This window comes from Microcaecilia unicolor, chromosome 14, assembly GCF_901765095.1.
Source record: "Microcaecilia unicolor chromosome 14, aMicUni1.1, whole genome shotgun sequence".
In the NCBI taxonomy this organism is placed as follows: Eukaryota; Metazoa; Chordata; class Amphibia; order Gymnophiona; family Siphonopidae; genus Microcaecilia; species Microcaecilia unicolor.
Window position 1 is genome coordinate 29,674,078 of NC_044044.1, and position 23,027 is coordinate 29,697,104.

Here is a 23,027-nt window from a genome sequence, read left to right on the forward strand (position 1 = left end):
GCCTTATCTTTTTCAGGAAATCCATAATGAATATGCACGAGATCCATTAGCATTAAATAGGTCCTCAAAGTATGCCAACAGACCCCTCCCTTACATTTTCAATGCGAGTGTCATGAAAAGCAGACGGGTTGCCTGTGGTCACCAGAACAGATGTTGGAAGCTCGCTTATAACCATACATATGGAAAAATGATCTACCTCAACGGAGAGAAGTTTCTTTTGGCAGAGCATTGGACTGTTAGAGGCCCTTTTACTAAACCATGGTAGGGTTAACGTGTGGGTAGTATGTGTCAAATTGAGCCAGTTCTAACCTTATATCTTACAAACCATAGGACAAGGAAAAGAGAACTAGAAATAAAGGGGACTCATATACAAAGACATTCATCTGGATTAGGGCTGCCATTATCCAAATAAACACCTTAGGCACCAATCTCCATCAGTATTCATCGAAAAATTATCTGCTGAACATCCTAGCGCTGTCCCTTCAGCACTGTTCACATGGGGCTCTTTTACTAAGCCGAGTAAGCATCTACCCGCGTCAAAATGGAGTTACCGCATGGCTCTTGTGGTAATTTCATTTTTTGTGCGTGACCGATATGCACGGCCAAAAAAACGCGTATATTGGTCGCACGCCAAGTGGTATTTGACGCGTGTAGGCCATTACCACCCGGTTACTGTGTGAGACTTTACTGCTAAGTCAATGGCTGGCGGTAAGATCTGAGACCCAAAAATGGACACGCAGCAATTTTTCATTTTGCCGCACGTCCATTTTCGGCAAAAATTTTGAAAAGGCATTTTTTTTGCAGGCGCACTGAAAAGGGATTCTGCGCGCGTCCAAAAACACACGTCGACACTACCGCAGGCCCTTTTTCAGCGCACCTTAGTAAAAGGACCCCACAGTGACAGGGCAGTGTGTGTACATGGAGAGAGTGCAGAGTGCTAATATAGAGCCTCCTTGTCCACACAGTGGTGCTGTTACTCCACGAACAATCGAAACACCACAGCCAATTGCAGTCTTTAAATATTGACCTGAAAGTATTTTAATATCATAAGCATATGCTCATGTAATCACTACATTATTAAAAAGTTTGACATGTTCTGTGCTGCCGCTTTCCATGGCCAGCTTGCTAGAACTGAGGGATTTAATTATGAAGCTGGGCACCTCCTCACTTTTAAAGATACCCAGTCTCTCTGAGGTTCATGCAAATGAGCGTGCTCCGATTCCCCATTTAAAGAACTTGTCGTTTTCCTGTTCAGCTGCCAGTGATCTCCTTCTAATTTTGATTTCTGTGGCCAAAGCATGAAATCTCTGTTTGCTTTTGTCTTCCACCTGGCCCTTTTTTCAGGCAAGTATTCTTCGGAAGTATGGTTGAGGACCCAGGGGGACTGGGTTCAATTCCCACTGCAGCTCCTTGTGACTCTGCACAAGTCACTTCACCCTCCATTGCCCCTGGTACAAAATAAGCACCTGTATATAATATGTGAACCCAACCGCTTTCCTTTCTGATGGTTTGTGGTAAATTTAACAACTGTCTTTCAATTTTTTTTTCAGGTGTTCTTTCCCAAATCACCCTGCAGGAATCCAGTCCTGAAATCGTGAGACCCTCAGCCACTCTCAGAGTGACCTGTAAAGTTACTGGTTACAGTACTGAGAGCGGCGGCTCTGCATGGAACTGGCTCCGGCAGCCTCCTGGCGAAGCATTGGAATGGTTGGGAAATATATATGGTTCCATCAAACTTATATACTACAACAGGTCCCTCCGAGGCCGAATAACTATTTCGAAAGACAACTTCAAGAATGAAGTCTATTTAGAAATAAGGAACATGAGGACTGAAGACACGGCTGTTTATTACTGTGTAAGGCAGCATAAACACAGTGAGAGGAAGGAAGGAGGAACTCAAACAAATACCACATCTCTATCTTTTACTATAAACAGAAAAACATCTGGAGCTCCATTTCTGTAAAAGATTCCTAAACATTGTCACTGGTAACTTCTTCTCTTAGTGTGAAGAGTTTCAGTCTCTGGTAACCTGAGCTGATATTGTGATGTCATAATGCCTCATTCCACCAATAACAGCCAACCTCATCAGTGACGTCACAATGGCTTGATTGCCCTATACTTGGCTCACTTCTGATATTGTGATGTCATGACGCCTCATTCCACCAATAAGAGCGAACCTCATCAGTGATGTCACAATGGCTGGATTGTCCTATACTTGGCTCACTTCTGATATTGTGATGTCATGACGCCTCATTCCACCAATAAGAGCGAACCTCATCAGTGATCACAATGGCTGGATTGTCCTATACTTGACTCACTTTTCTTATATATAGCAGCGATTTCCATTCCTAGAGACATTTCTTTTTTTCTATAATTAATGGAGGAAGTTATCCACGTGGGTTACCGTTAAGACGGGACATGTGTTAAAACAGCATGAGTTAGTGGTAAAGTATCTTCTGGTGTAAATACTTTATTGATTTTGTTATAAAAGAGAAAGCAACAATAAGGAATACAACTGCACAAATACACAGTACAGCAAAATACAGCAATCAGGTACAAGTGCCAGAGGTCATGGAAGAAATAAAAAAAAGAGAGGAATTTTGTTTAAAAAAAAAAAAAAAGGGAAGAAAAGTGACACATAGTAGCTGAGGATATATTCAACAGACAGGATTGTTCATGCAGAGAAGACCAAGGAACGTGCAACTCCGCTCAGCTCACTGTCGAGAGATAGGACGCTAACACAGACCATTTTCCCTTAAACTTGACAAAACGTGGCTGCTTTTTAGCCAAATACATTTCAAATTTATAAGGTTGGAGCAACAGACTCCACCACTCCTGATGAGTAGCTAGGAAAAAAACCACTTTCATGGCTAAAGAAAGCACAGTACTGACCAGCAGAAACTCATCAGAACTGAGCATATCGGGAAAACATTGACCCTCGAACACCAAGTACTTGTAGAGCATTGGACCAGTAAAATGAAAGATCTCTGTCAAAGTGAGCCAGACATTACTCCAGAAGTTACGGGCACACCTACAGTCAAAAATAAGATGCTTAAGAGTACCCCGCTGCACCTGACAGGACCAGCACATACTGGAAACGCAAGGATCGATCGTATGCGATCTAAGAGGAGTCCAAAGCGACCTGTGCATGAAGAAATAAAGTGACTGAGTCACCGAAGAGGAGTAAAGAGAGAGAACACATTGATAACTATGCCCCAAAATGAAGTACTTAAACATGGGCAGGATTAAACATATTCTGTATGAGTCTGCTTATGAGAATCGTCAATTTAGCCCTGTTGATATCCAGCGTGCAGTATTACATTAAATGCCACCATGCTCACTGCCTCTCAATAAAATTAGCAGCGACTCTTCCAAGGACTACAAGAGTCTTTGGAGCAGTCAGGACATGACCCACTTTAGCCTTTGAAACAGGGGCGTAGCCAGACATCCAAGTTTGGGTGGGCCTGGACCCAAGGTGGGTGGGCAGCACTCTGCTTTGTCCTACAAGTGATTTGGTTTCTCTCTCTCTCGCCTGCATGCCATATGGTCTTTCAAACATCCCCTCTCCCCCGTATACCTTTTAAATACCAGATTTTCACTGGCAGCAAAACGTTGTTGGCAGTTTTTGGCTGGTGGGGCTTGGGGTCCCTGCAAGCCGCATTATAGGTGTGCTGCTACTTGGTGGGCCTGAACCTAAAGTGGGTGGGCCTGGGCCCACCCCAGCCCACCCTTGGCTACGCCACTGCTTTGAACATGCTGTTTAAAAACCCTCAGTAATTAGCTTTGTTTCTGTTCACCTAACTTCCCAAATCATTTAACCATCGGCGTCACATTTTCACAAATATTGCCTCACTTGGGTTTTGCACAAGGTTTATTTGGGTGAATTTTGATGCATTTTAATTAAATGCCTCTGCTGTGATGTTTGGAGGAATAGTTAGTATCGGCGTTCTCTCTAAGGTGAGAGGGGGTTGTCCACCTGTTCTACAATAGCGAGGGCAGGGGGAGAGGAGTCAGAAATATCATGTTTCAACGGCAATGGACAGACATTATGAAAGTACAACCCCACTCGGATCCACTTCACTAAGAGACAACTCAAAATTCAAACGTGAAGACTCAACAACACTCTTCGTTCAAGGGAGGAAAGGGATCGCGTCAAACTGTGGCAGGCAAAACACAAATTTCTTGGAAGCAGACAGTGAAAAAGTCATCACTGATCCCAAAAACCTCCCAATGAGCATTTTCTTATGTTTTTTTGTCAAAACATTTTTTTAATATATTTTTTACATGCAAATCAGTTTTATACTGTTTGATGTTAAATCCATTCTTTATAAATGCACAAATCTAAAGCCCATCTGGTGTAGTCCCACAAAAAACGCAAAACAAAAAACCAGGATTTAACTGGGTCATGCAGTATTCATATAGCAGCTACAATATTCCAGCACAACTCAGTGTTTTCCTGATGGACCCGTTTCGAAGTAGCTTCTTCAGGAAACCCACTGGTAAAGGCTGCACTGTTGGACTGCAAAAATGGCTGCTCCCCTGTACAGGCTTTACCAGTGGGTTTCCTGAAGAAGCTACTGCGAAACGGGTCCGTCAGGAAAACACTGAGTTGTTCTGGACTATTGTGGCTGCTATATGAATACTGCATGACCCAGATAAGTCCTGGGGGGGGGGGGGGGGTTGCATTTTGTTGTGGAACTTTGCCAGATGGGCTTTAGATTGTGCATTTATAAAGAAAGGATTTATCATCAAACAGTCCAAAACTGATTTGCATGTAAAAAAAATATATTACAAAAAAAATGTTTGACAATAAAACACAAGAAAATCCTCATTGGGAGGTTTTTGGGATCAGTGATGACTTTTTCACTGCCTGCTTCCAAGAAATATGTGTTTTGCCTGCCACAGTTTGATGAGATCCCTTTCCTCCCTTGAACGAAGAGTGTTGTTGAGTCTTCACGTCTGAATTCAGACATTTGTCCATATAGATAGGAAATAGCCAAATATCTGGAGCTTCCTGTCTGGAAGAGCAAAACAGCATCACACCTAAGGGGCCCTTTGACTAAACCGCTTAGGTGCCTACACGCGTCTAACGTGTACTGCCCGGCTCCCGCATGGCCCGGGCAGGAATTCCATTTTTTATGCACATCCAATATGGACGTTGGAAAATATTTTTTTTTATTTTCCAATGCATGGCGCTAACTGGGTGGTAATCGGCATGTGAGACCTTACCACCAAATCAAACGGCGGCGGTAAGGTCTCAGGCCCAAAATGGACACGTGCCAATTTTAATTTTGCAGCATGTCCATTTTTGATTTTTAGAAAAGGCCTTTTTTACAGGTGCACTGGAAAATGGACCTGTGCACATCCAAAACACACACCTACACTAGCGCAGGCGTGCCTTAGTAAAAGGACGGCTGAAAGAGCAAAACAGCATCACACCTACCTAAGGGGTCCTTTTACTAAGCTGCGGTAATGTAGATGCACGGAATGTGTACGCACCAAGGCCACTTACTACTACGGCAGTAAAAATTCTTTCCCAACTCTGTCTTTTTATATCAGGATGTATTTTGCATGCGATATGCAAATTCTGAGAAGGTAGCTGCCAACCTCTGTAAATACAAAGCTCCTGACTTCTTCCACATCTGATCTGCAGGGCTGCTGAATCCCAGCCGTTTCCTTTAATTCATTCAAAAGATGAAGTCTATCTGCATTTCACTTCTCTTTTCTGTGCTGACTTGTAAGTACTCAAGAAAATATTTTTTTAAACATTTTTTTTTTTAAAGAAATAGTAACTTGTTAATTCTCTATTGTTTCTGCTCTAGGTGTCCATTCCCAAGTGACACTGAAGGAATCCGGTCCTGGATCTGTGAAGCCTGGAGAGACTCTCAGGCTGACCTGTAAAGTCTCCACTACCTTAGAAGGTGCTGGCTGGAGCTGGATCCGGCAGCCTCCCGCGAAAGCACTGGAATGGTTGGCTACTATAGGTGGTGGTAGTGGAAGCACATGGTACGCCTCCTCTCTCCAAAGCCGATTAACTATCTCCAAAGACAACTCCAAGAATGAATTCTATTTACAAATGAGGGAGATGAAACCTGAAGACACGGCCACATATTACTGTGCAAGAGACACGGTGTGAAGAAAGAAGGAGGAACTCGTACAAATACTGCAGCCCTTTCTTTGATTATAAACAGGAAGTGTGGAATATCAGGTGCTTCCTTCCTAAAAATGCCAAACTGTATCACTCATAACCAAGTGAAACACCCTGAACTAAACTGGGAGCCAGAACAACAAACCCTCAAGAGAGTCTCATTCTGAATAAGAAAAGAGAATCCCATCATATCACATTTTAGAAGGGTAAAATACACATCCAGAAAATCTGCAATTTGGGACTCATCAACCAGACATTTGGACCAGATCTTCTCAGTTTGAACATGTTTCTTTTTCACTGATTCTTGAATTGGTGAAACCATTAATCAGTGACTCCAGTTGGGCTCATTTATCTTCCAAGTTGTATATTTAACGTTGTCAGGATTAGCCTGTGCTTATTCCAGAGGAGAGTGATGTCTCCTTCAGTTCTCCACCAACCCCCATTATTATATCATTGTATCCAGCCCTTGTTAAGGCTGATGGTAGTAAACGCACGGGAGCCCGTCTTGAAGGACAACATTAACTTTGGACTGAGAATCCCTGGAAGGACAGGGTAGGGCTTGAGAAAAGGAAGTAGCAACAAAGGTCAGGGTGGGTGGGGAAGGAGATCTGTGGGACCGGAAAGTACCCAATAAATTTAAAATTCTTGTAGGGAGTCTCGTTGAAGATTGGGTGGAGAGGTTTTCAGGAGAGGGAACTGAGGGTGATTATTTAAAGCACTACCTCCGTGGGGAGATGAGCCTTTTCCATGATCCTCAGAGGGACCTCTTTGTCTGCTCACCCTCCCTGAAGGCATTGGGAGCTTGTAGGGAGAGGCGTGCATGGCAGAAGTCTTGGGGTGCGGGGCTGCCCCGTCCCTAGGTCATCAGGGGAGGATGCCCTAAGTATGGGGCAGCAGCTCATCGGGTGATGAGCGGTAAGCTAAGTGAATGTGGGGTCAGGTGACCCGAAATAAGTGAGCATGGAGGTCCATGCTATACCCTTGCCCTAGCTAACAAGGTGGGGCGGAAAGGGTGGAAGGTTCGTGAATGGTTAAGCAATTTAATAGTGAAATTATGTTGTTGAATTTTGAAACTGTTGAACGTGTAAGTTAATAAAGCAAAACTGCGGCCAATTTCTATTTACCACGTTTATGAAGTAGTATGCTGTTTATTCTGAAGGTGGGAATGGGACCAAGTGGGAGTGGGGATCTCAGACTGAGGGGTGCAAGTCCCAATTCTAAATGTTACTAACCTTAGTGGTGTAAAGATAGTAATGTTGTTCTTGTGATCCTCTGCATTCTGCTCTTGTGCCCCTGTGCATATCGTATAGTTCAAGAGAAGTCTCCTGAGTATTGTCTGTCATTTTCTTAACCATGGAAGCCTAGATGCCTCTTCTCTCCACCTGTACCCCCCCCCCCCCAGCAGCCCAACCCCCAGCAGGTCCCTGCGCTCCAGGAAAGTTAGGATATTAACTTCTCCGTGCATAGTGCAGTGTGTGCAGGTTCCGACTGGGTTTCCTTTTCCTGCGGCAGACAGGAGAGAACCCCAGCTGGGAAGACTGTACATTGAAAGGAAATCTACCTTTTGTTGTGCAATAAAGTTAAGTGGGAATTTGCACTTAACTTTATAGCACAAAAGGTGGACATTCTGAAAACCAGTCAGGTTTTCAGGATATCCACAATGAATGTTCATGAGAGAAATCTGAATGCAGTGAAGGCAGTGCATGTAAATCTCTCTCATGAATATTCATTGCGGATATCCTGAAAACCTGACTGGACGGGGTGCCTCCAGGACCAGGTTTGGAAACCACTGATCTAAACACCTGTGTCAGCTCGTACGCATGAATAGGTAAGCATTCTAAACTTATATACATTTAAAAGTTAGCACCTAGATTAGAACATCCCCACTAGAGATCATGGCGGCCATTTTGAGGCCAGATGCATGGCAAGAAGGATTGAGTGGGTCATGGAAGAAGGAGGGTCCACACAAATTCCACTTTTGCCTGAAAGACCCCCTAGACCATCAAGGATGTCCAAGGTCGTCACGGGGGGCCTTTAGAAGGAGGAGAGAGGGGGAATCCGGAACAGGGGAAGGGAGGGGGAAACAGAAGCCCTGGAAGCTAACAGGGCACTGGCCAATATTTAAAGCAGTGCCCGGTTGCTTGGTGAAGAAAGCTAGAACAACCATTTGTTGTCCTAAGTTTAGCGACTTATTTAACAGGTTAGTGGTGTGAATATCACTTCTAACCAAATAACTACCAGCTCTGCCCAGACTGCACCCAAAATCTGCCTTTTTATATCAGGATGTATTTTGCATGTGATATGCAAATACTGAGAAGATAGCTGTCATCCTCTGTAAATACACACCTCTGTCTTCTTCCACATTTGATCTGCAGGGCTACTGAATCCCAGCCGTTTCCTTTAATTCATTCAAAAGATGAAGTCTATCTGCATTTCACTTCTCTTTTCTGTGCTGACATGTAAGTACTCAAGAAAAGATTTAAAAAAAACTATTTTTGTTGTAAGAAATGATAACTTGCTAATTTTCTATTGTTTCTACTGTAGGTGTCCATTCCCAAGTGACACTGAAGGAATCCGGTCCTGGATCTGTGAAGCCTGGAGAGACTCTCAGGCTGACCTGTAAAGTCTCCACTACCTTAGAAGGTGCTGGCTGGAGCTGGATCTGGCAGCCTCCCGGGAAAGGACTGGAATGGTTGGGGTATATAGGTGGTACTATCGGAGACACATACTACAATGTTGCTGTCCAAAGCCGATTAACTATCTCCAAAGACAACTCCAAGAATGAATTCTATTTACAAATGAGGGAGATGAAACCTGAAGACACGGCCACATATTACTGTGCGAGAGACACAGTGTGAGGAAGGAAGGAGGAACTCGGACAAATACTGCAGCACTTTCTTTAATTATAAACAGGAAGTGTGGAATATCTGTTGCTTCCTTCCTAAAAATGCCGAACTGTGTCGCTCATAACTAAGTGAAACACCCTGAACTAAACTGGGAGCCAGAACAACAAACCCTCAAGAGAGTCTCATTCTGAATAAGAAAAGAGACTCCCATAATATCACATTTTAGAAGAGTAAAATACACATTCAGAAAATCTGTAATTTGGAACTCATTAATCAAAATCTGAGCCAGATTTTATCACTTTGAAAATAATTTTTTTAGAATTAAACAATATAAAAATGATTCTTGTTTCAGTGTTGGAGTGAGCTTTCATTGTATGTTTACAGGTTTTTGGTTCACGGTTCCTTTTATGTGAGTAGTGACGACAATTAGACACCCAGAAGGAGCCTGATAGGACCCTCTTTATAAACAAACATTGGTGCCTGCGGTCCTTTATACAATACTACGGTACCCGGGTATTAATGTGTCCAACATTTTTAGTGCAAGTACCCATGCCAGCCCTAGGTGTGGTGGAAGTGTTTGCACCAAAGTGGAACATGCAGAGTCATGTAAGTTATGTGCATTAAGTGGGAGCTCCCACCACACCTATGTGAACCCCCCCTTCCACATACTCGCTAGAAAGTTAAGTGGGAATTTGCAGAAAACGGTTTAGGCAACATGCTAGAATCTAAACACCTACATACGAACATATATGTTCTAAGCTCTAATCTTTTATACATGTAAAAGTTGGTACCTCATTAGAACACCCTCCTCCCACCACCACCCAGTAGGAGATACGTATGTGTTTTTACTCAGAATGAAAGGAAATTCTACTAGACTGGCCATTCTGATCTTAACAGGATATTGGGCTAGATGGACCATTGGTCTGACCCACTATGGCTACTCTTATGTTCTTATGAGTCTCATCTGACCCTAGGGATTGAAAGTACAATATTCTTGCATCACCCCTGATGGTAGAAATGTGGGGGCCAGCCAACGTTTCATCTAATGTACATGCAAGTCTTCCACCTAGTAGCCTACTGGTTGGGTGGGGCAGCAATATCACAGTTTCAATCACCAGGGGTAGGCAAGGCCCCCTGAAGTTTTGCAGAACCTTTCTGCCTCTCGCAGTTGAAAACATATTGATATACCACCCTCACCTGTAGGAATGCAATTGAAAGACTCCCACATCCCTTCAGGGGCATGTTGAATCCATTCCTTCTCCATTACTACATAACTCATGCCAAAATAGTCTCAATTTCTATTCTGTTTTCAGATTTATGATTGATATCTGTACTGTTTTTTAGATTTGTGATCGATTAACTGTTAAGCAACTTAGGAGAAGGCTGGATTGGTCCTTCACTTTGCTTTCATTCCTCTGTAACTCAGAATATGATACAGACACACACACATACAAACATACATACACACACACGCAGACATACATGGAGTGTCCTTTTCCTCTGACTGAAACTATTCCACTTACATTTTCACAGGGTGCCTTACAGGACCAATTCAAAAACTATCACTTCAGTATTGAAATCAGGCTTCACTTTTTCTCTTGTGTTTACCCTGTGTGGGGATTCACAAAATACCACAAAACCACCAGCCCCACTCTGCCTTTTTATATCAGGGACTATTTTGCATGTGATTTGCAACTACTGGAAGGTACCTGTGTGTCCTTTGTAAATAGGCGACTCCGTCTTCTTCCACATCTGATCCGACACCGCAGAGTTGCTGAATCCCAATCATTACCTTGTACTTTATTTAAAACATGAAGCATTTGTACATTGTTATTTTTTTGGTCGATGTCCTGGCACGTAAGTACTCTGGAAATCCTTTAGAAGACGCTTTTGAGTGTTTTCTTTGCATTAAGAAATCATCACCTTATCGTTTCCTTATTTTGTACAGAGGTCCGTTCCCAAGTGACCTTAAAGGAGTCGGGTCCTGGAGTTGTGAAGCCCTCGGCCACTCTCACGCTGTCCTGTAAAGTCACCGGTAACAATATTGGTGATAGCTATGCCTGGCACTGGATCCGTCAGCCTCCTGGGAAGGCTTTGGAATATTTGGGATACTTATATGGTCCCAGCGGGGGCACTAGCTACAATCCCCACACTCCAAAGCCGATTAACTATTTCCAAAGACAATGCCAAGAACGAGCATTATTTAGAAATGAGGACCATGAAAACTGAAGACACGGCCACATATTACTGTGCAAGAGACACACAGTGTGAGGAAGGAAGGGGAGGCTCAGACAAATACTGTGGGTCTTTTTTTAGATGTAACGAGGGGGAAGCAGCTGACTATCTGGAGCTCCGTTTCTGAAAATGTTACACAAACTGCCCCCTCAACCCTGATTACATTGTGGGGCAATTTTACAAAGCTGCGGTAGGACGACCACGGCAATGGTGAGCAGCAAATTAGACGCACCCCAGGAGCCTGTTGCTAGTTCTGCCCCCTATCAATATGTCTGCATGGGTATGGTGGGGTAATTGCTTTGTCACAGTTTGGGGGAGGGGAAACCTGAGCTAGAGCCTGTGTAAAAGGAGGTCCTTATGGACAGGGCTTCAATGTTTACCAGTGTTTTCATTGGTGCAAATGGACACGCCTATATTTACGCACAACCCCTGAACTTAAGTACTGTTCTTTAACTGCGGCTTATAGAATAGCACTTAAACAAGTTTTTTTTCCATGACGATTTTTTTCGGCATGATTTATAGAATTCACCCCTGTTTGAATTAGAGACCCAAACTTTTTCCAGTGACTAGCTCATAAACAAGTTTATTGGGTCATCCTGAACCTATTCTGATTAAATGTCTTGCATTGAATGTTTCAGAGTCAGTGACAGGTCCTATCCTATTCCATTCCCAACTCAGAATGTCCATTATCAATTATGTCAGCTATCTACAAGCACAGTGTTGAATGTTTATTTATTTAAGATTATCTATAAATTGCTGACCACACTAAACCAAGCATTATCCATGTATCAAACAAGCAGGACACAACCCATGAACCTTACCAGTATGTGTGAATTTCGCAAACCACTGTCCCACAAAGGTCATTGCAAAGGCACCAAAATATGCAAAGGCAAAAAGTGTGAAACTGCTCTTTGTCCTGAAGGGGACGTATTTCCACCATCGATGTCAAAATGTTCATTTAGTGCTTCCTTTATCAGGAAACGGCAAATCTCTGGAGTTTTAGCTCTTTCTATAATGTGTATCATAGAAATATGAGTCATTAACCACTGTAGCAAGTAATCAGATATCATTCACATTAGCATTTTCTCGTGCCACAATAGAGGAACAGACAAGTGTGAATATATGATAAGGAAGAGACGTCGCAATCGTATCACATTCAGTACACCACTATATTCTCTAAGTCAGTGGTTCCCAAATCTGTCCTGGGGGATTCCCAGCCAGTCAGGTTTTCTGGATATATACATGGAATATTCATGAGAGAAAATCTGCCTACAGTGCATGCAAATCAATCCATGAATATTCATTGCAGGTGTTCTGAAAACCTGACTGGCTGGGGTTCCCCCTGAACAGGTTTGAGAACCCCTCTTTTAAGTGGGGGCCTCCTTTTAGGCTCCCCGATGCCACATGGTTTCAATCAAATGTACAACAGCACCTGGGACACCAGATTCCATGATAGAATACTTAACTTGGGATTGGTGCACCTGAAATTTAGGACAATGAGTTATACCAGCCATAGACCTGGTATAACTATGGACTCCCGAAGGCAGCGAGGGCTCAAGTCACTTACAGTAATCTGTAATTTGCATATGTAACATGGAGCTCCGCCCATACTCCACCCATGTGTATATCCCCTGCAGTTGCCGCTACAGCACATGTACACGCCCTTATAGAACACAGCTTACACATGTACGGGCCAAACCTCACTCATTGGCCTTCAATCTGCAGCTTTGGGATGGGCCACCCTTGGGGTCTCTGATTTCACAATACCAGAGTTTCGCAGCTAAAGCTCTTTAATGATGGAAAGATAAACACAGCTATGTCCTCAGTCTGACCCCTAGTGGCAATCAAGTAATTCATTCTTTTAAAATTCATTTTCTACAAATTTTGTTCCAAAGAAATCAAAAGCCAGGGAACTAAAAATTATTTTTTTTTAACATTTGTACCCCGTGCTTTCCCACTCATGGCAGGCTCAATGCGGCTTACATGGGGCAATGGAGGGTTAAGTGACTTGCCCAGAGTCACAAGGAGCTGCCTGTGCCTGACGTGGGAATCACACTCAGTTCAACAGAAAAAAGGCGGAAACATGTCCACTATGTTTTCACTACATTAATTTCAATTAACTTGGTATACTTGGGAATTATGATTAAACTCAAGTGCATATGTCAACTGGTAAAGAACAGTTTTTGGAGAAACCGAAGCTGCTTCAAAGAAATATCTCTTTCTTCCAAAATGACTAGCCCCACACATGTTCTACCCAACAACACCTTTACCCTGTCCTGAATCTTATTTCTTATACCACGACCATGCAAACTCACAAGCAGAACATTATTACCCCCCCCCCCACCACCACCACCACCACCATTAAGAAGCTCTATCCAAGGTTCCCTCTGAGGTAGGGATGGGCAACCAGAATCCTTGAAAGGCCATAACCCAGTCAGGATTTCAAGATTTCCACAATAAATATTCATGAAATCTATTTCCATACAACGGAAGCAGTACATGAAAATCAATCTCATGTCATGTACATTCATTGTGGAAATCTTGAAAACCCGACTGGGTTGTGGCCCTTGGGGACCGTAGTTGCACAGTCCTGCTGTAAGACAAAGGGAGTGCACTCCCCATGTTCCTACCAGTAGGAGTGATGGAACAATATCACAATTTCAGACGTATGAAGAAATATATTTTCACTCAACGAATAGTTAAGCTCTGGAACTCTTTGCCGGAGAAGGTGGTAACAGCGGTCAGCGTATCTGGATTTAAGAAAGGTTTGGACAAATTCCTGAAGGAAAAGTCCATAGTCTGCTATTGAGACAGACATGGGGAACAACTGTTAGCCTTGAGATTTGTAGTTACAAGTGTTGCCACAATTTGGGTTTCTGCCAGGTAATTGTGACCTGTATTGGCCATTGTTGGAAAACAGGATACTGGGCTAGATGGACCATTGTTCTGACCCAGTATGGCTACTCTTATGTTCTTATGAGTCTCATCTGACCCTAGGGATTGAAAGTACAATATTCTTGCATCACCCCTGATGGTAGAAATGTGGGGGCCAGTCAACGTTTCCTCTAATGTATATGCAACTCTTCCACCTAGTACCCTACTGGTTGAGTGGAGCAGCAATATCACAGTTTCAATCACCAGGGGTAGGCAAGGCCCCCTGAAGTTTTGCAGAACCTTTCTGCCTCTCGCAGTTGAAAACATATTGCTATACCAGCCTCACCTGTAGGAATGCAATTGAAAGACTCCCACATCCCTTCAGGGGCATGTTGAATCCATTCCTTCTCCATTACTACATAACTCATGCCAAAATAGTCTCAATTTCTATTCTGTTTTCAGATTTATGATTGATATCTGTACTGTTTTTTAGATTTGTGATCGATTAACTGTTAAGCAACTTAGGAGAAGGTTGGATTGGTCCTTCACTTTGCTTTCATTCCTCTGTAACTCAGAATATGATACAGACACACACACATACAAATACAAAAAACATACATACACACACACACAGACATACATGGAGTGTCCTTTTCCTCTGACTGAAACTAATCCACTTACATTTTCACAGGGTGCCTTACAGGACCAATTCAAAAACTATCACTTCAGTATTGAAATCAGGCTTCACTTTTTCTCTTGTGTTTACCCCGTGTGGGGATTCACAAAATACCACAAAACCACCAGCCCCTCTCTGCCTTTTTATATCAGGGACTATTTTGCATGTGATTTGCAACTACTGAAAGGTACCTGTGTGTCCTTTGTAAATAGGAGACTCCGTCTTGTTCCACATCTGATCCGACACAGCAGAGTTGCTGAATCCCAATCATTACCTTGTACTTTATTTAAAACATGAAGCATTTGTACATTGTTATTTTTTTGGTCGATGTCCTGGCACGTAAGTACTCTGGAAATCCTTTAGAAGACGCTTTTGAGTGTTTTCTTTGCTTTAAGAAATCATCATCTTATCGTTTCCTTATTTTGTACAGAGGTCCGTTCCCAAGTGACCTTAAAGGAATCGGGTCCTGGAGTTGTGAAGCCCTCGGCCACTCTCACGCTGTCCTGTAAAGTCACCGGTAACAATATTGGTGATAGCTATGGCTGGAGCTGGATCCGTCAGCCTCCTGGGAAGGCTTTGGAATATTTGGGATACATATGGGGTCCCAGCGGGGGCACTTACTACAACCCCACACTCCAAAGCCGATTAACTATCTCCAAAGACAATGCCAAGAACGAGCATTATTTAGAAATGAGGGAAATGAAAACTGAAGACACGGCCACATATTACTGTGCAAGACACACACTGTGAGGAAGGAAGGGGACGCTCAGACAAATACTTTGGGTCTTTTTTTTTTAGATGTAACGAGGGGGAAGCAGCTGTGAAAACAATCCATGACCACCTAAAGTTCAGGAAATCACTAAAAACCAACCTCTTCTAAAAGGCTTACCCCACCGATGCAACGCAAATCCCCACGCCCTGCAACACTGCAAAACCAATGATCGTACTGGACAATATCCATTTGGATACAGAAAGTGAAAGTGCCTTGGTGCTTTGTAGCTTTTACTATATGAGACGTGGGGACCCTTGACGCAGGTGCTAGTCACCGAAACACGGCCCGTGTCGGGTCTTTTTGTCAAGGCTCATTCATTAAAGAACTGTGTTCCATTTTTAAAGGCCCGTGGTGCTGTTTTTTTTTGTTCATACTGGACAATATACAATCTTCACTCCCTTCGACCCTCTTGAAGCTTGATACACACCTACCTCATTCGACCACTATATATAACCTTGTGTCAGGCGAACGCCTTTACGGTACTATGTAAGCCACATTGAGCCTGCAAATATGTGGGGAAATGTGGGGTTCAAATGTAACAAATAAATAGTAGCCAACGCTAATAACGCTAGAACACCTTAATAAAAGACACCCTTTAATAAGTGTGAAGATTATGCTATGCTTTTATGATTCTTTTAATTGATATTTTTTTTTGCATAGTTCTTGTTTAGCAAATTATGTTGGTGGAATCTAGTCCTAGTACTGTGAATCCCTCAGACGAATTCAAACTGTCCTGTAAATTCATCGGTGTCAATACTGATAGCAATAAAAAGTGGAAATGGATCTGAAGACTCCTGGGAAGGGACTGGGATGGTTTGGGGGGGGAGGGGAGGAGAAGCAGTGTAGCTGCCCCGGGTCCCGGGGATATAAAAATCCTATTTGATAAAGCTGGAAAACCTGTACAACTTGCCCTGCCCTTCACTGCCGACACCAAGACATTGTTCTACCATCCCAATGGTAGGAATGCAAATGGAAGATTCCTGCTTACTTCTGAGGGAAAACTGAAAAGCTCCAAACACCAAATGAAACCCTTCCTCTCCCCCAAAAGGCTTTGCGGAGCCCACTTTCTCTAATCCTAGGTGGTATAGAGGGGCATAATCGAACGTCGCCGGCCAAATAGATCGCCGGCGCTACAGCTGGCCGGAACCGTATTATCGAAAAAGATGGCCGACCATCTTTTTTTTTTAATAATATGGTTTAGCCCGGCCAAATGCCAGAGTTCGCCGGGGTTGAGATGGCCGGTTGTGTTTTTCAGCAATAATGGAAAAAAAATGCCGGCCATCTCCAACCCGGCGACATCCAAGCCATCTGGTTGTGGGAGGAGCCAGCATTCGTAGTGCACTGGTCACCCTCACATGCCAAGACACCAACTGGGCACCCTAGGGGTCAGTGCAGGGTGCATAGCTCCCTTACTTTGAGAGCTAAGCCCCCCCAACCCCCCACCAAAACCCACTACCCACAAATGTACTGCACCCACTAAACCTAAACTAAGACTGTACTTTAGAAATTATGCTAAACCATTTTATAATGAAAAAATTCAAATTTTCTCTGATGTTATACAGGTTACTCAGGAAAGGAGACAAGCTTTTCTGGCAATGAGGGAAGAAGTTAAAGCCTTAGCAGCCAGCTTTTTGCTGGCATTTCCCTGTAAATGTCAAATACGATATCTTGATAATAAGCACCTTTTTTTGGAACCGGAACATTTAAGATCTTTCCTAGATGTTAAAACTCTGAACAAATAGCTCAAATGTGTATTTAAGATCATGTAGTTCATATTAACAAAAGCGAAGTACACCAGACCATATTCCTATTTTAAATTCTTGCTTTTGATTATCTCCGTTTGGTTCTTTAGCCCCCTATGAATCTAATTTGTGGTCTAAGAAAGAATGTGTTATTTCTTTTTGATTTTTAGATATGTATGCTTGATATTTTTTTCTTTTCTGATTTTCTTAAACAAAGATGTAATGCTTGTGTTTGAAGTTATAAATTCATAAATAAAAAATAAAAAAACCAACTCTCTCTCACTCTCACCACCCACAACACCACCTCTCACCTTGACCGCAAACTCACTCTGGCAACTGCCAGTGACTCGGTCACCTAGGAAATCAGCTTTGGGCTCGGGGCTCTAAACCCTATAAACCAACCCCAAGCCATTTTCAAGGTTCCACTTTTTTTTTTACTGACCTACGGAATTCTGGCCAGCACTGCTCCGGCTCCATTTTAATTACAAATATCCCATAGAAATTAATGGGAATATTTACAATTAAAATAAAATCCTTTAAAATGAAGGTAAAAAAAACCCCAAATTTTACAAACTAATAAAGATCCCTATCCCCTATTAGGCCATGTTTTTTAAAATTTATAAATACTCATTTTTTTTAAAGCCCACCCACAATTATTCCCCCTAAACCCCTCCAAAATCCCAAAATTAATTTAAAACTACATCAAAAATTCAAACACTTTCTCCTCTACCAGCTACGTCGAAATTAAAAATTTAACCCTTAATTAACCCTTTTAAAACAGCCCCTTCCCAAAACACCCCTCAAAAATATTAAAATTCTAAAACTAAATCACCCGAAAAATCACAAAAAATCCCCCAACGCCAAATCCGAAAACAGAATTTAAATTCAATAAAACCCTGATTTAAAAAAAAAAAAAATTTCCTATTTCCGCAATTTAAAATTAAATTAATTAAATTTCGGGTCAAACGACCCCTTACCTGAAAGTAGATTTTCTGCACACGTTTTGACTTCCCTCCGTTCCAGTCCCACTCCTCCGTTTACCGAAACGGAATTAAAACAAAAAAACTTCCAATTTCGGGCCCAAAATTTAGGCCCAGGCTTCGGCCTACACGGGAAATGCGCGCCGCCGATTTGTGCATGAGGCTGCTCATGCACGCGCGCACATCAACTTGTCACCATTTCCTCATCTCTTCTCAGTGTCCCGGAGTCCCGACTCTCACAAACCAGCCCCAAAAATGGCTCGGCGGACCTAGCCCCATATCTCTGTATCCGGGGACGTGCCCGATCGTCCCCGGACATCTAAAACGCCGACCGCCCAACAACACTGCCCGGCCCCGGAGCGCTACTCCAACGCTCCCACCACCAGCATGGCCTCACAAAGCGACCCCAGCACATCAGAGCCACCCGCAACACTCCCCAAAGGCACCAAAACAGCCTCCAGGTAAACACAAAATGGTTTTTTTTCTTTTCTCCTCTTTTCCCGTTTCTTAACCATATGTTACATAATCTCTCTGAAAAAGTCCTTTCTTGGAATAAGCACCTTTACCCCAGTTAACTGCAGATCAGAGGTTGTGCCCCACTGGCAAAGAGTCCCCTGGTACTAAAATTAGCAGTAGGTCAGAGCTGGCACAAAGGTGTACAATGCCCTCTTTCAGCAACATTCAAGGTAAGAACTACGTTCTCTAACGTGGGTAACACAGGAAAGGGATCTAAAACTGGCTTACAAAAATGGCCACTACCGCATGGACTACAACAGGAAACAAAACAGGGCACACTCTGACCCAGTTAGCAGGGGGGAAAAGCACCATGGGAGTAGAGCCCAGTACCCTACACCCACCACAATGCATTGCTAATGTGACTCTGCAGCGCACCTTACAGAAAAGGTGTCACACTCACCCGAGAGCCACCAGGGAGCAACCAGGGAAAGGCTGTCGGAGGACACAACACATTCTGCTGTCATGGAGGTGGGTACGGCATTTGAGGCTGGCATAGAGGCTGGCAAAAAAGGTTTTTATTTTTTGTTTTTTAGTGTGGGAGGAGGTTGGTGACCACTGGGGAGTAAGGGGAGGTCATCCCCGATTCCTTCCAGTGGTCATCTGGTCAGTTGGCACACCTTTTTGAGGCTTGGTCGTGAAAATAAAAGGACCAAGTAAACCCGGCGAAATACTGCTTAAAGCCGCTTTTTGTTTTCCATTATCGGCGAAAGCCAGCCATCTGGTAGCCACGCCCATGTCCCGCCTTCGCTAAGCTGCCGACACGCCCCCTTGAACTTTCGCCGGCGAGGCGACGGGAAAGCGGCGATGCTGTCAAAAATCCCGCTTTCGATTATACCGATCTCGCCGCTTTTGCTAGATCACCGGCCATCTCCCGATTTATGGCCAGTGATCACTTTCGAAAATGAGCTGGATAGTGGGTCCCTGGGCAGGAGGCTAAGGGTCTAGTGATTCATTCTTTTTTTTTAGTATTATTTTGATCAATATGTTGTAAAATGAAAGAGCCAAAATAGTTTGATATGAACAGAAAAGCGTAATGAAATAGTATGGGAATGCTTAAAGTAAATGTGAATATTTTCAATTTCAACTCCATATTTCTGCAACCTATAAACTAAAACCAATTATACAGACCCTCTATCACTGCAGTTTTGCTAGTGCTGGGCAGACTTCTATGGTCTGTGCCCTGAAAATGGCAGATACAAATCAGTCAGGTACACACATACAGTAGCACATACGAGTTTATCTTGTTGGGCAGACTGGATGGACCGTACAGGTCTTACTCTGCCATCAGCTACTATGTAAATGTTTTGCCAGGAATGCCAACCCAAAACCACATGACATATATACATAAAGATGTGATTTTATACGGAAGATGGCACTTTAATAAACAGAATGAAATGGAGGATGAGTTACAGTGTATCTCACATCATAAATCCACATGCACATCTTCTCCGCATCACTTTCAAAGAAATCCTGTGAGGTGTCCTGCCCAATACCTATTAACCAACCAACTTCTCTAACAGAGGTAGACTGACTCCGAAAGGAGGTCTCTCTTCCTCTTGAAAGAGGACTCTCCTCTCCCTGACCTTTATGCAAACGATTGCACTCACATTCCTGTTTAAAATAACAGTTTCAGGTTCCCTTGTCAGCAGTCTGTTCACAAGGGAGTCAGTGGTTCCTTTCAGCTTTGGTTCCCCGGGATCAAATCATGAAATCGCTGTTTGTCTTTCTTTTCCTCGCCCTTCCTTCATGTGAGTATTCTTCACAAGCGTGGAGAATAGCTCTAAACTTCTTATGATGAGATTCATATCGGACCCTTCTCTCTTTTTCTAGGTGTCTTTTCTCAAGTTACCCTGGTGCAATTTGGTCCTGGAGTTGTCAAGCCCTCAGCCACTCTCCCACTGACCTGTAAAGTCACCGGTTGCAATATTGGTGGCAGTTACTGGTGGAGCTGGCTCCGACAGCCTCCTGGGAAGACACTGGAATGGATGGCAGCCGTGGCTGGTGACACTGGAGGCACATGGTACGCCTCCTCTCTCCAAAGTCGATTAACTACCTCCAAAGACAACTCCAAGAATGAGTTCTATTTACAAATGAGGGAGATGAAACCTGAAGACACGGCCACATACTACTGTGTAAGAGAAACACAGTGTGAGGAAGGAAGGAGGAACTCGTACAAATACTGCAGCTCTTTATACAATACTAGTAAAAAAGGCCCGTTTCTGACACAAAGGAAACGGGCGCTAGCAAGGTTTTCCTCGGAGTGTGTATGTTTGAGAGAGTGTATGTGAGAGTGACTGTGTGTGAGAGAGAGAGTGAATGTGTGAGTGTGTGTGTGAGAGAGAGTGTGCGTCTGGGTGCGAGTGTGTCTGTGAGAGAGTGTGTGTGTGAGAATGAGAGTGTGTGCAAGTGCATATGTGAGACAGTGCGAGAGAGAGTGTGTGTTTCACACAGATACAGTGTGTGCGAGAGAGAGAGTGTGTGTGAGACACAGACTTTCTGTGAGACTGAGTGTATGAGACCAAGAGCGTGTGTGAATGACTGTGTGACTCACAGACAGTGAATGTGATACAGTGTGAGACAGAGTGTGTGAGAGTGAGAGAGAGAAAGACATTGACTGTGAGAGAGAGAGAGTGTGTGTGTGTGTGACAGAGATACCTCCCCCCTCTCTGGTGTCAGGCCCCCCTCCCTCCCTCTCTCTGGTGTCAGGCCCTCCCCCCTCTCTCTCTCTCTGGTGTCTGAGCCTTACTGTGCAGGACGCTGAGCTCTGGCTGTGCTTCAATGAACTGACCAATCCTATTTAATAGAATGCACCTCCAACATTCTGAAGCCGAGAAACCTCGTGTGGTTGGTCACTTCTGCTTGTGACGAACCCGGAAGTATGTGATGTCAATTCAGGAGATGGATACAGAGAGCAGGAATGCCTCAGCCATGCAGTCAGCTTCAGAATGTTGGAGGTGCCTTTTATTATATAGGAAAGGAACTGACCAATCCTATTTAATAGAATGCACCTCCAACATTCTGAAGCCCAGAAACCACGTGTGGTTGGTCACTTCTGCTTGTGACGAACCCGGAAGTACGTGATGTCAATTCAGGAGATGGATACAGAGAGCAGGAATGCCTCAGCCATGCATGCAGTCAGCTTCAGAATGTTGGAGGTGCCTTTTATTATATAGGAAAGGAACTGACCAATCCTATTTAATAGAATGCACCTCCAACATTCTGAAGCCGAGAAACCTCGTGTGGTTGGTCACTTCTGCTTGTGATGTCAATTCAGGAGATGGATCCAGAGAGCAGGAATGCCTCAGCCATGCAGTCAGCTTCAGAATGTTGAAGGTGCATTTTATTATATAGGATAATAAACAGGAATTATGGAATATCTAGTGCTTCCTTACCAGTAGTGCAGCCAGACCTCAATTTTTGGGTGGGCCTGGGGATGGACTGGGTGGGCGGGAAGCAGCGTTGCCTACCTGCCTTTTAAAATAATTCGTCTCCCCAGGCTCCGCTGCATTTACTTCTTTGCCCGTCGCAAAGCGCTGCCGTTCACACAGGCAGCTCCGCTCCCCTTTGCCGCGTCCATCCGGCCCTCTCTGATCCACTTTCTGTAGTGGATATGTAGGGTCAGAAGGACGCGGTAAAGGGGAGCGGAGCTGCCTGTGTGAACGGCAGCGCTTTGCGATGGGTGAAGAAGCAAAAGCAGCGGAGCCTGGGGAGACGAATTATTTTAAAAAGCAGGCAGGCAAAGCTGCTTCCCGGACCGGCGGAGCCGCGGCAGCGACAGCAACATGGGCGGGTCTGGAGGGAAAGTGGCTGGGCCTGGGCCCATCCAGGCCTGCCCGTGGCTACGCCCCTGTTTCTTACTGAACATGCCAAACTGCATCACTCATAATGTCTTGAACTAAACATGAAGAGAGAGAAATTTGAGCCAGATTTTCTCACTTTGAAAGTTTAATAAGTAAACGAAAGCAAGAAACGAATGTAAGATGCTACCTTTTTATTAGCCTAACTTAACATTTGTTTGACTAGCTTTCAGAGAGTTAAAACCTCCTTCATCCTGTCAGAACAGAAGTGCCTTAGGGTGAACAGCTCGTCCGGAGCTCGCCCTTTAACAGGGGATGAGCTAGCCCCCTTTTTTGGGGGCTTGTATGGCAGGCTCCAGCTGGGCCTTGCTGTGGGTGGGATTGGAAGGTTGGCCTTTGCTTTGGTTAGGTCCAGAGCGAGGGCGGATGCAAGCTCTGATT

The 23,027-nt window shown here is 43.9% G+C and overlaps 1 protein-coding gene and 7 gene segments (V, D, J or C); all 8 read left to right on the forward strand.

Annotated features, from left to right (window-relative positions):
* Window positions 1-23,027, forward strand: part of LOC115457532 (immunoglobulin gamma-1 heavy chain-like) — a 428,753-nt gene that overhangs the window by 209,721 nt on the left and 196,005 nt on the right. The window lies entirely within an intron of this gene.
* The window catches only part of LOC115457535, a 274,317-nt gene that overhangs the window by 90,424 nt on the left and 160,866 nt on the right, over window positions 1-23,027 (forward strand).
* Window positions 1-23,027, forward strand: part of LOC115457538 — a 440,220-nt gene that overhangs the window by 45,096 nt on the left and 372,097 nt on the right.
* Window positions 1-23,027, forward strand: part of LOC115457534 — a 344,279-nt gene that overhangs the window by 40,751 nt on the left and 280,501 nt on the right.
* LOC115457536 overlaps window positions 1-23,027 on the forward strand; it is a 357,793-nt gene that overhangs the window by 33,321 nt on the left and 301,445 nt on the right.
* Window positions 1-23,027, forward strand: part of LOC115457537 — a 367,844-nt gene that overhangs the window by 9,564 nt on the left and 335,253 nt on the right.
* LOC115457545 lies at window positions 8,517-9,022 on the forward strand. The segment is given in 2 exon segments: window positions 8,517-8,607; window positions 8,693-9,022. Coding segments are annotated over 2 exon segments (357 nt in total).
* On the forward strand, window positions 15,001-15,537 carry LOC115457542. The segment is given in 2 exon segments: window positions 15,001-15,118; window positions 15,210-15,537. Coding segments are annotated over 2 exon segments (366 nt in total).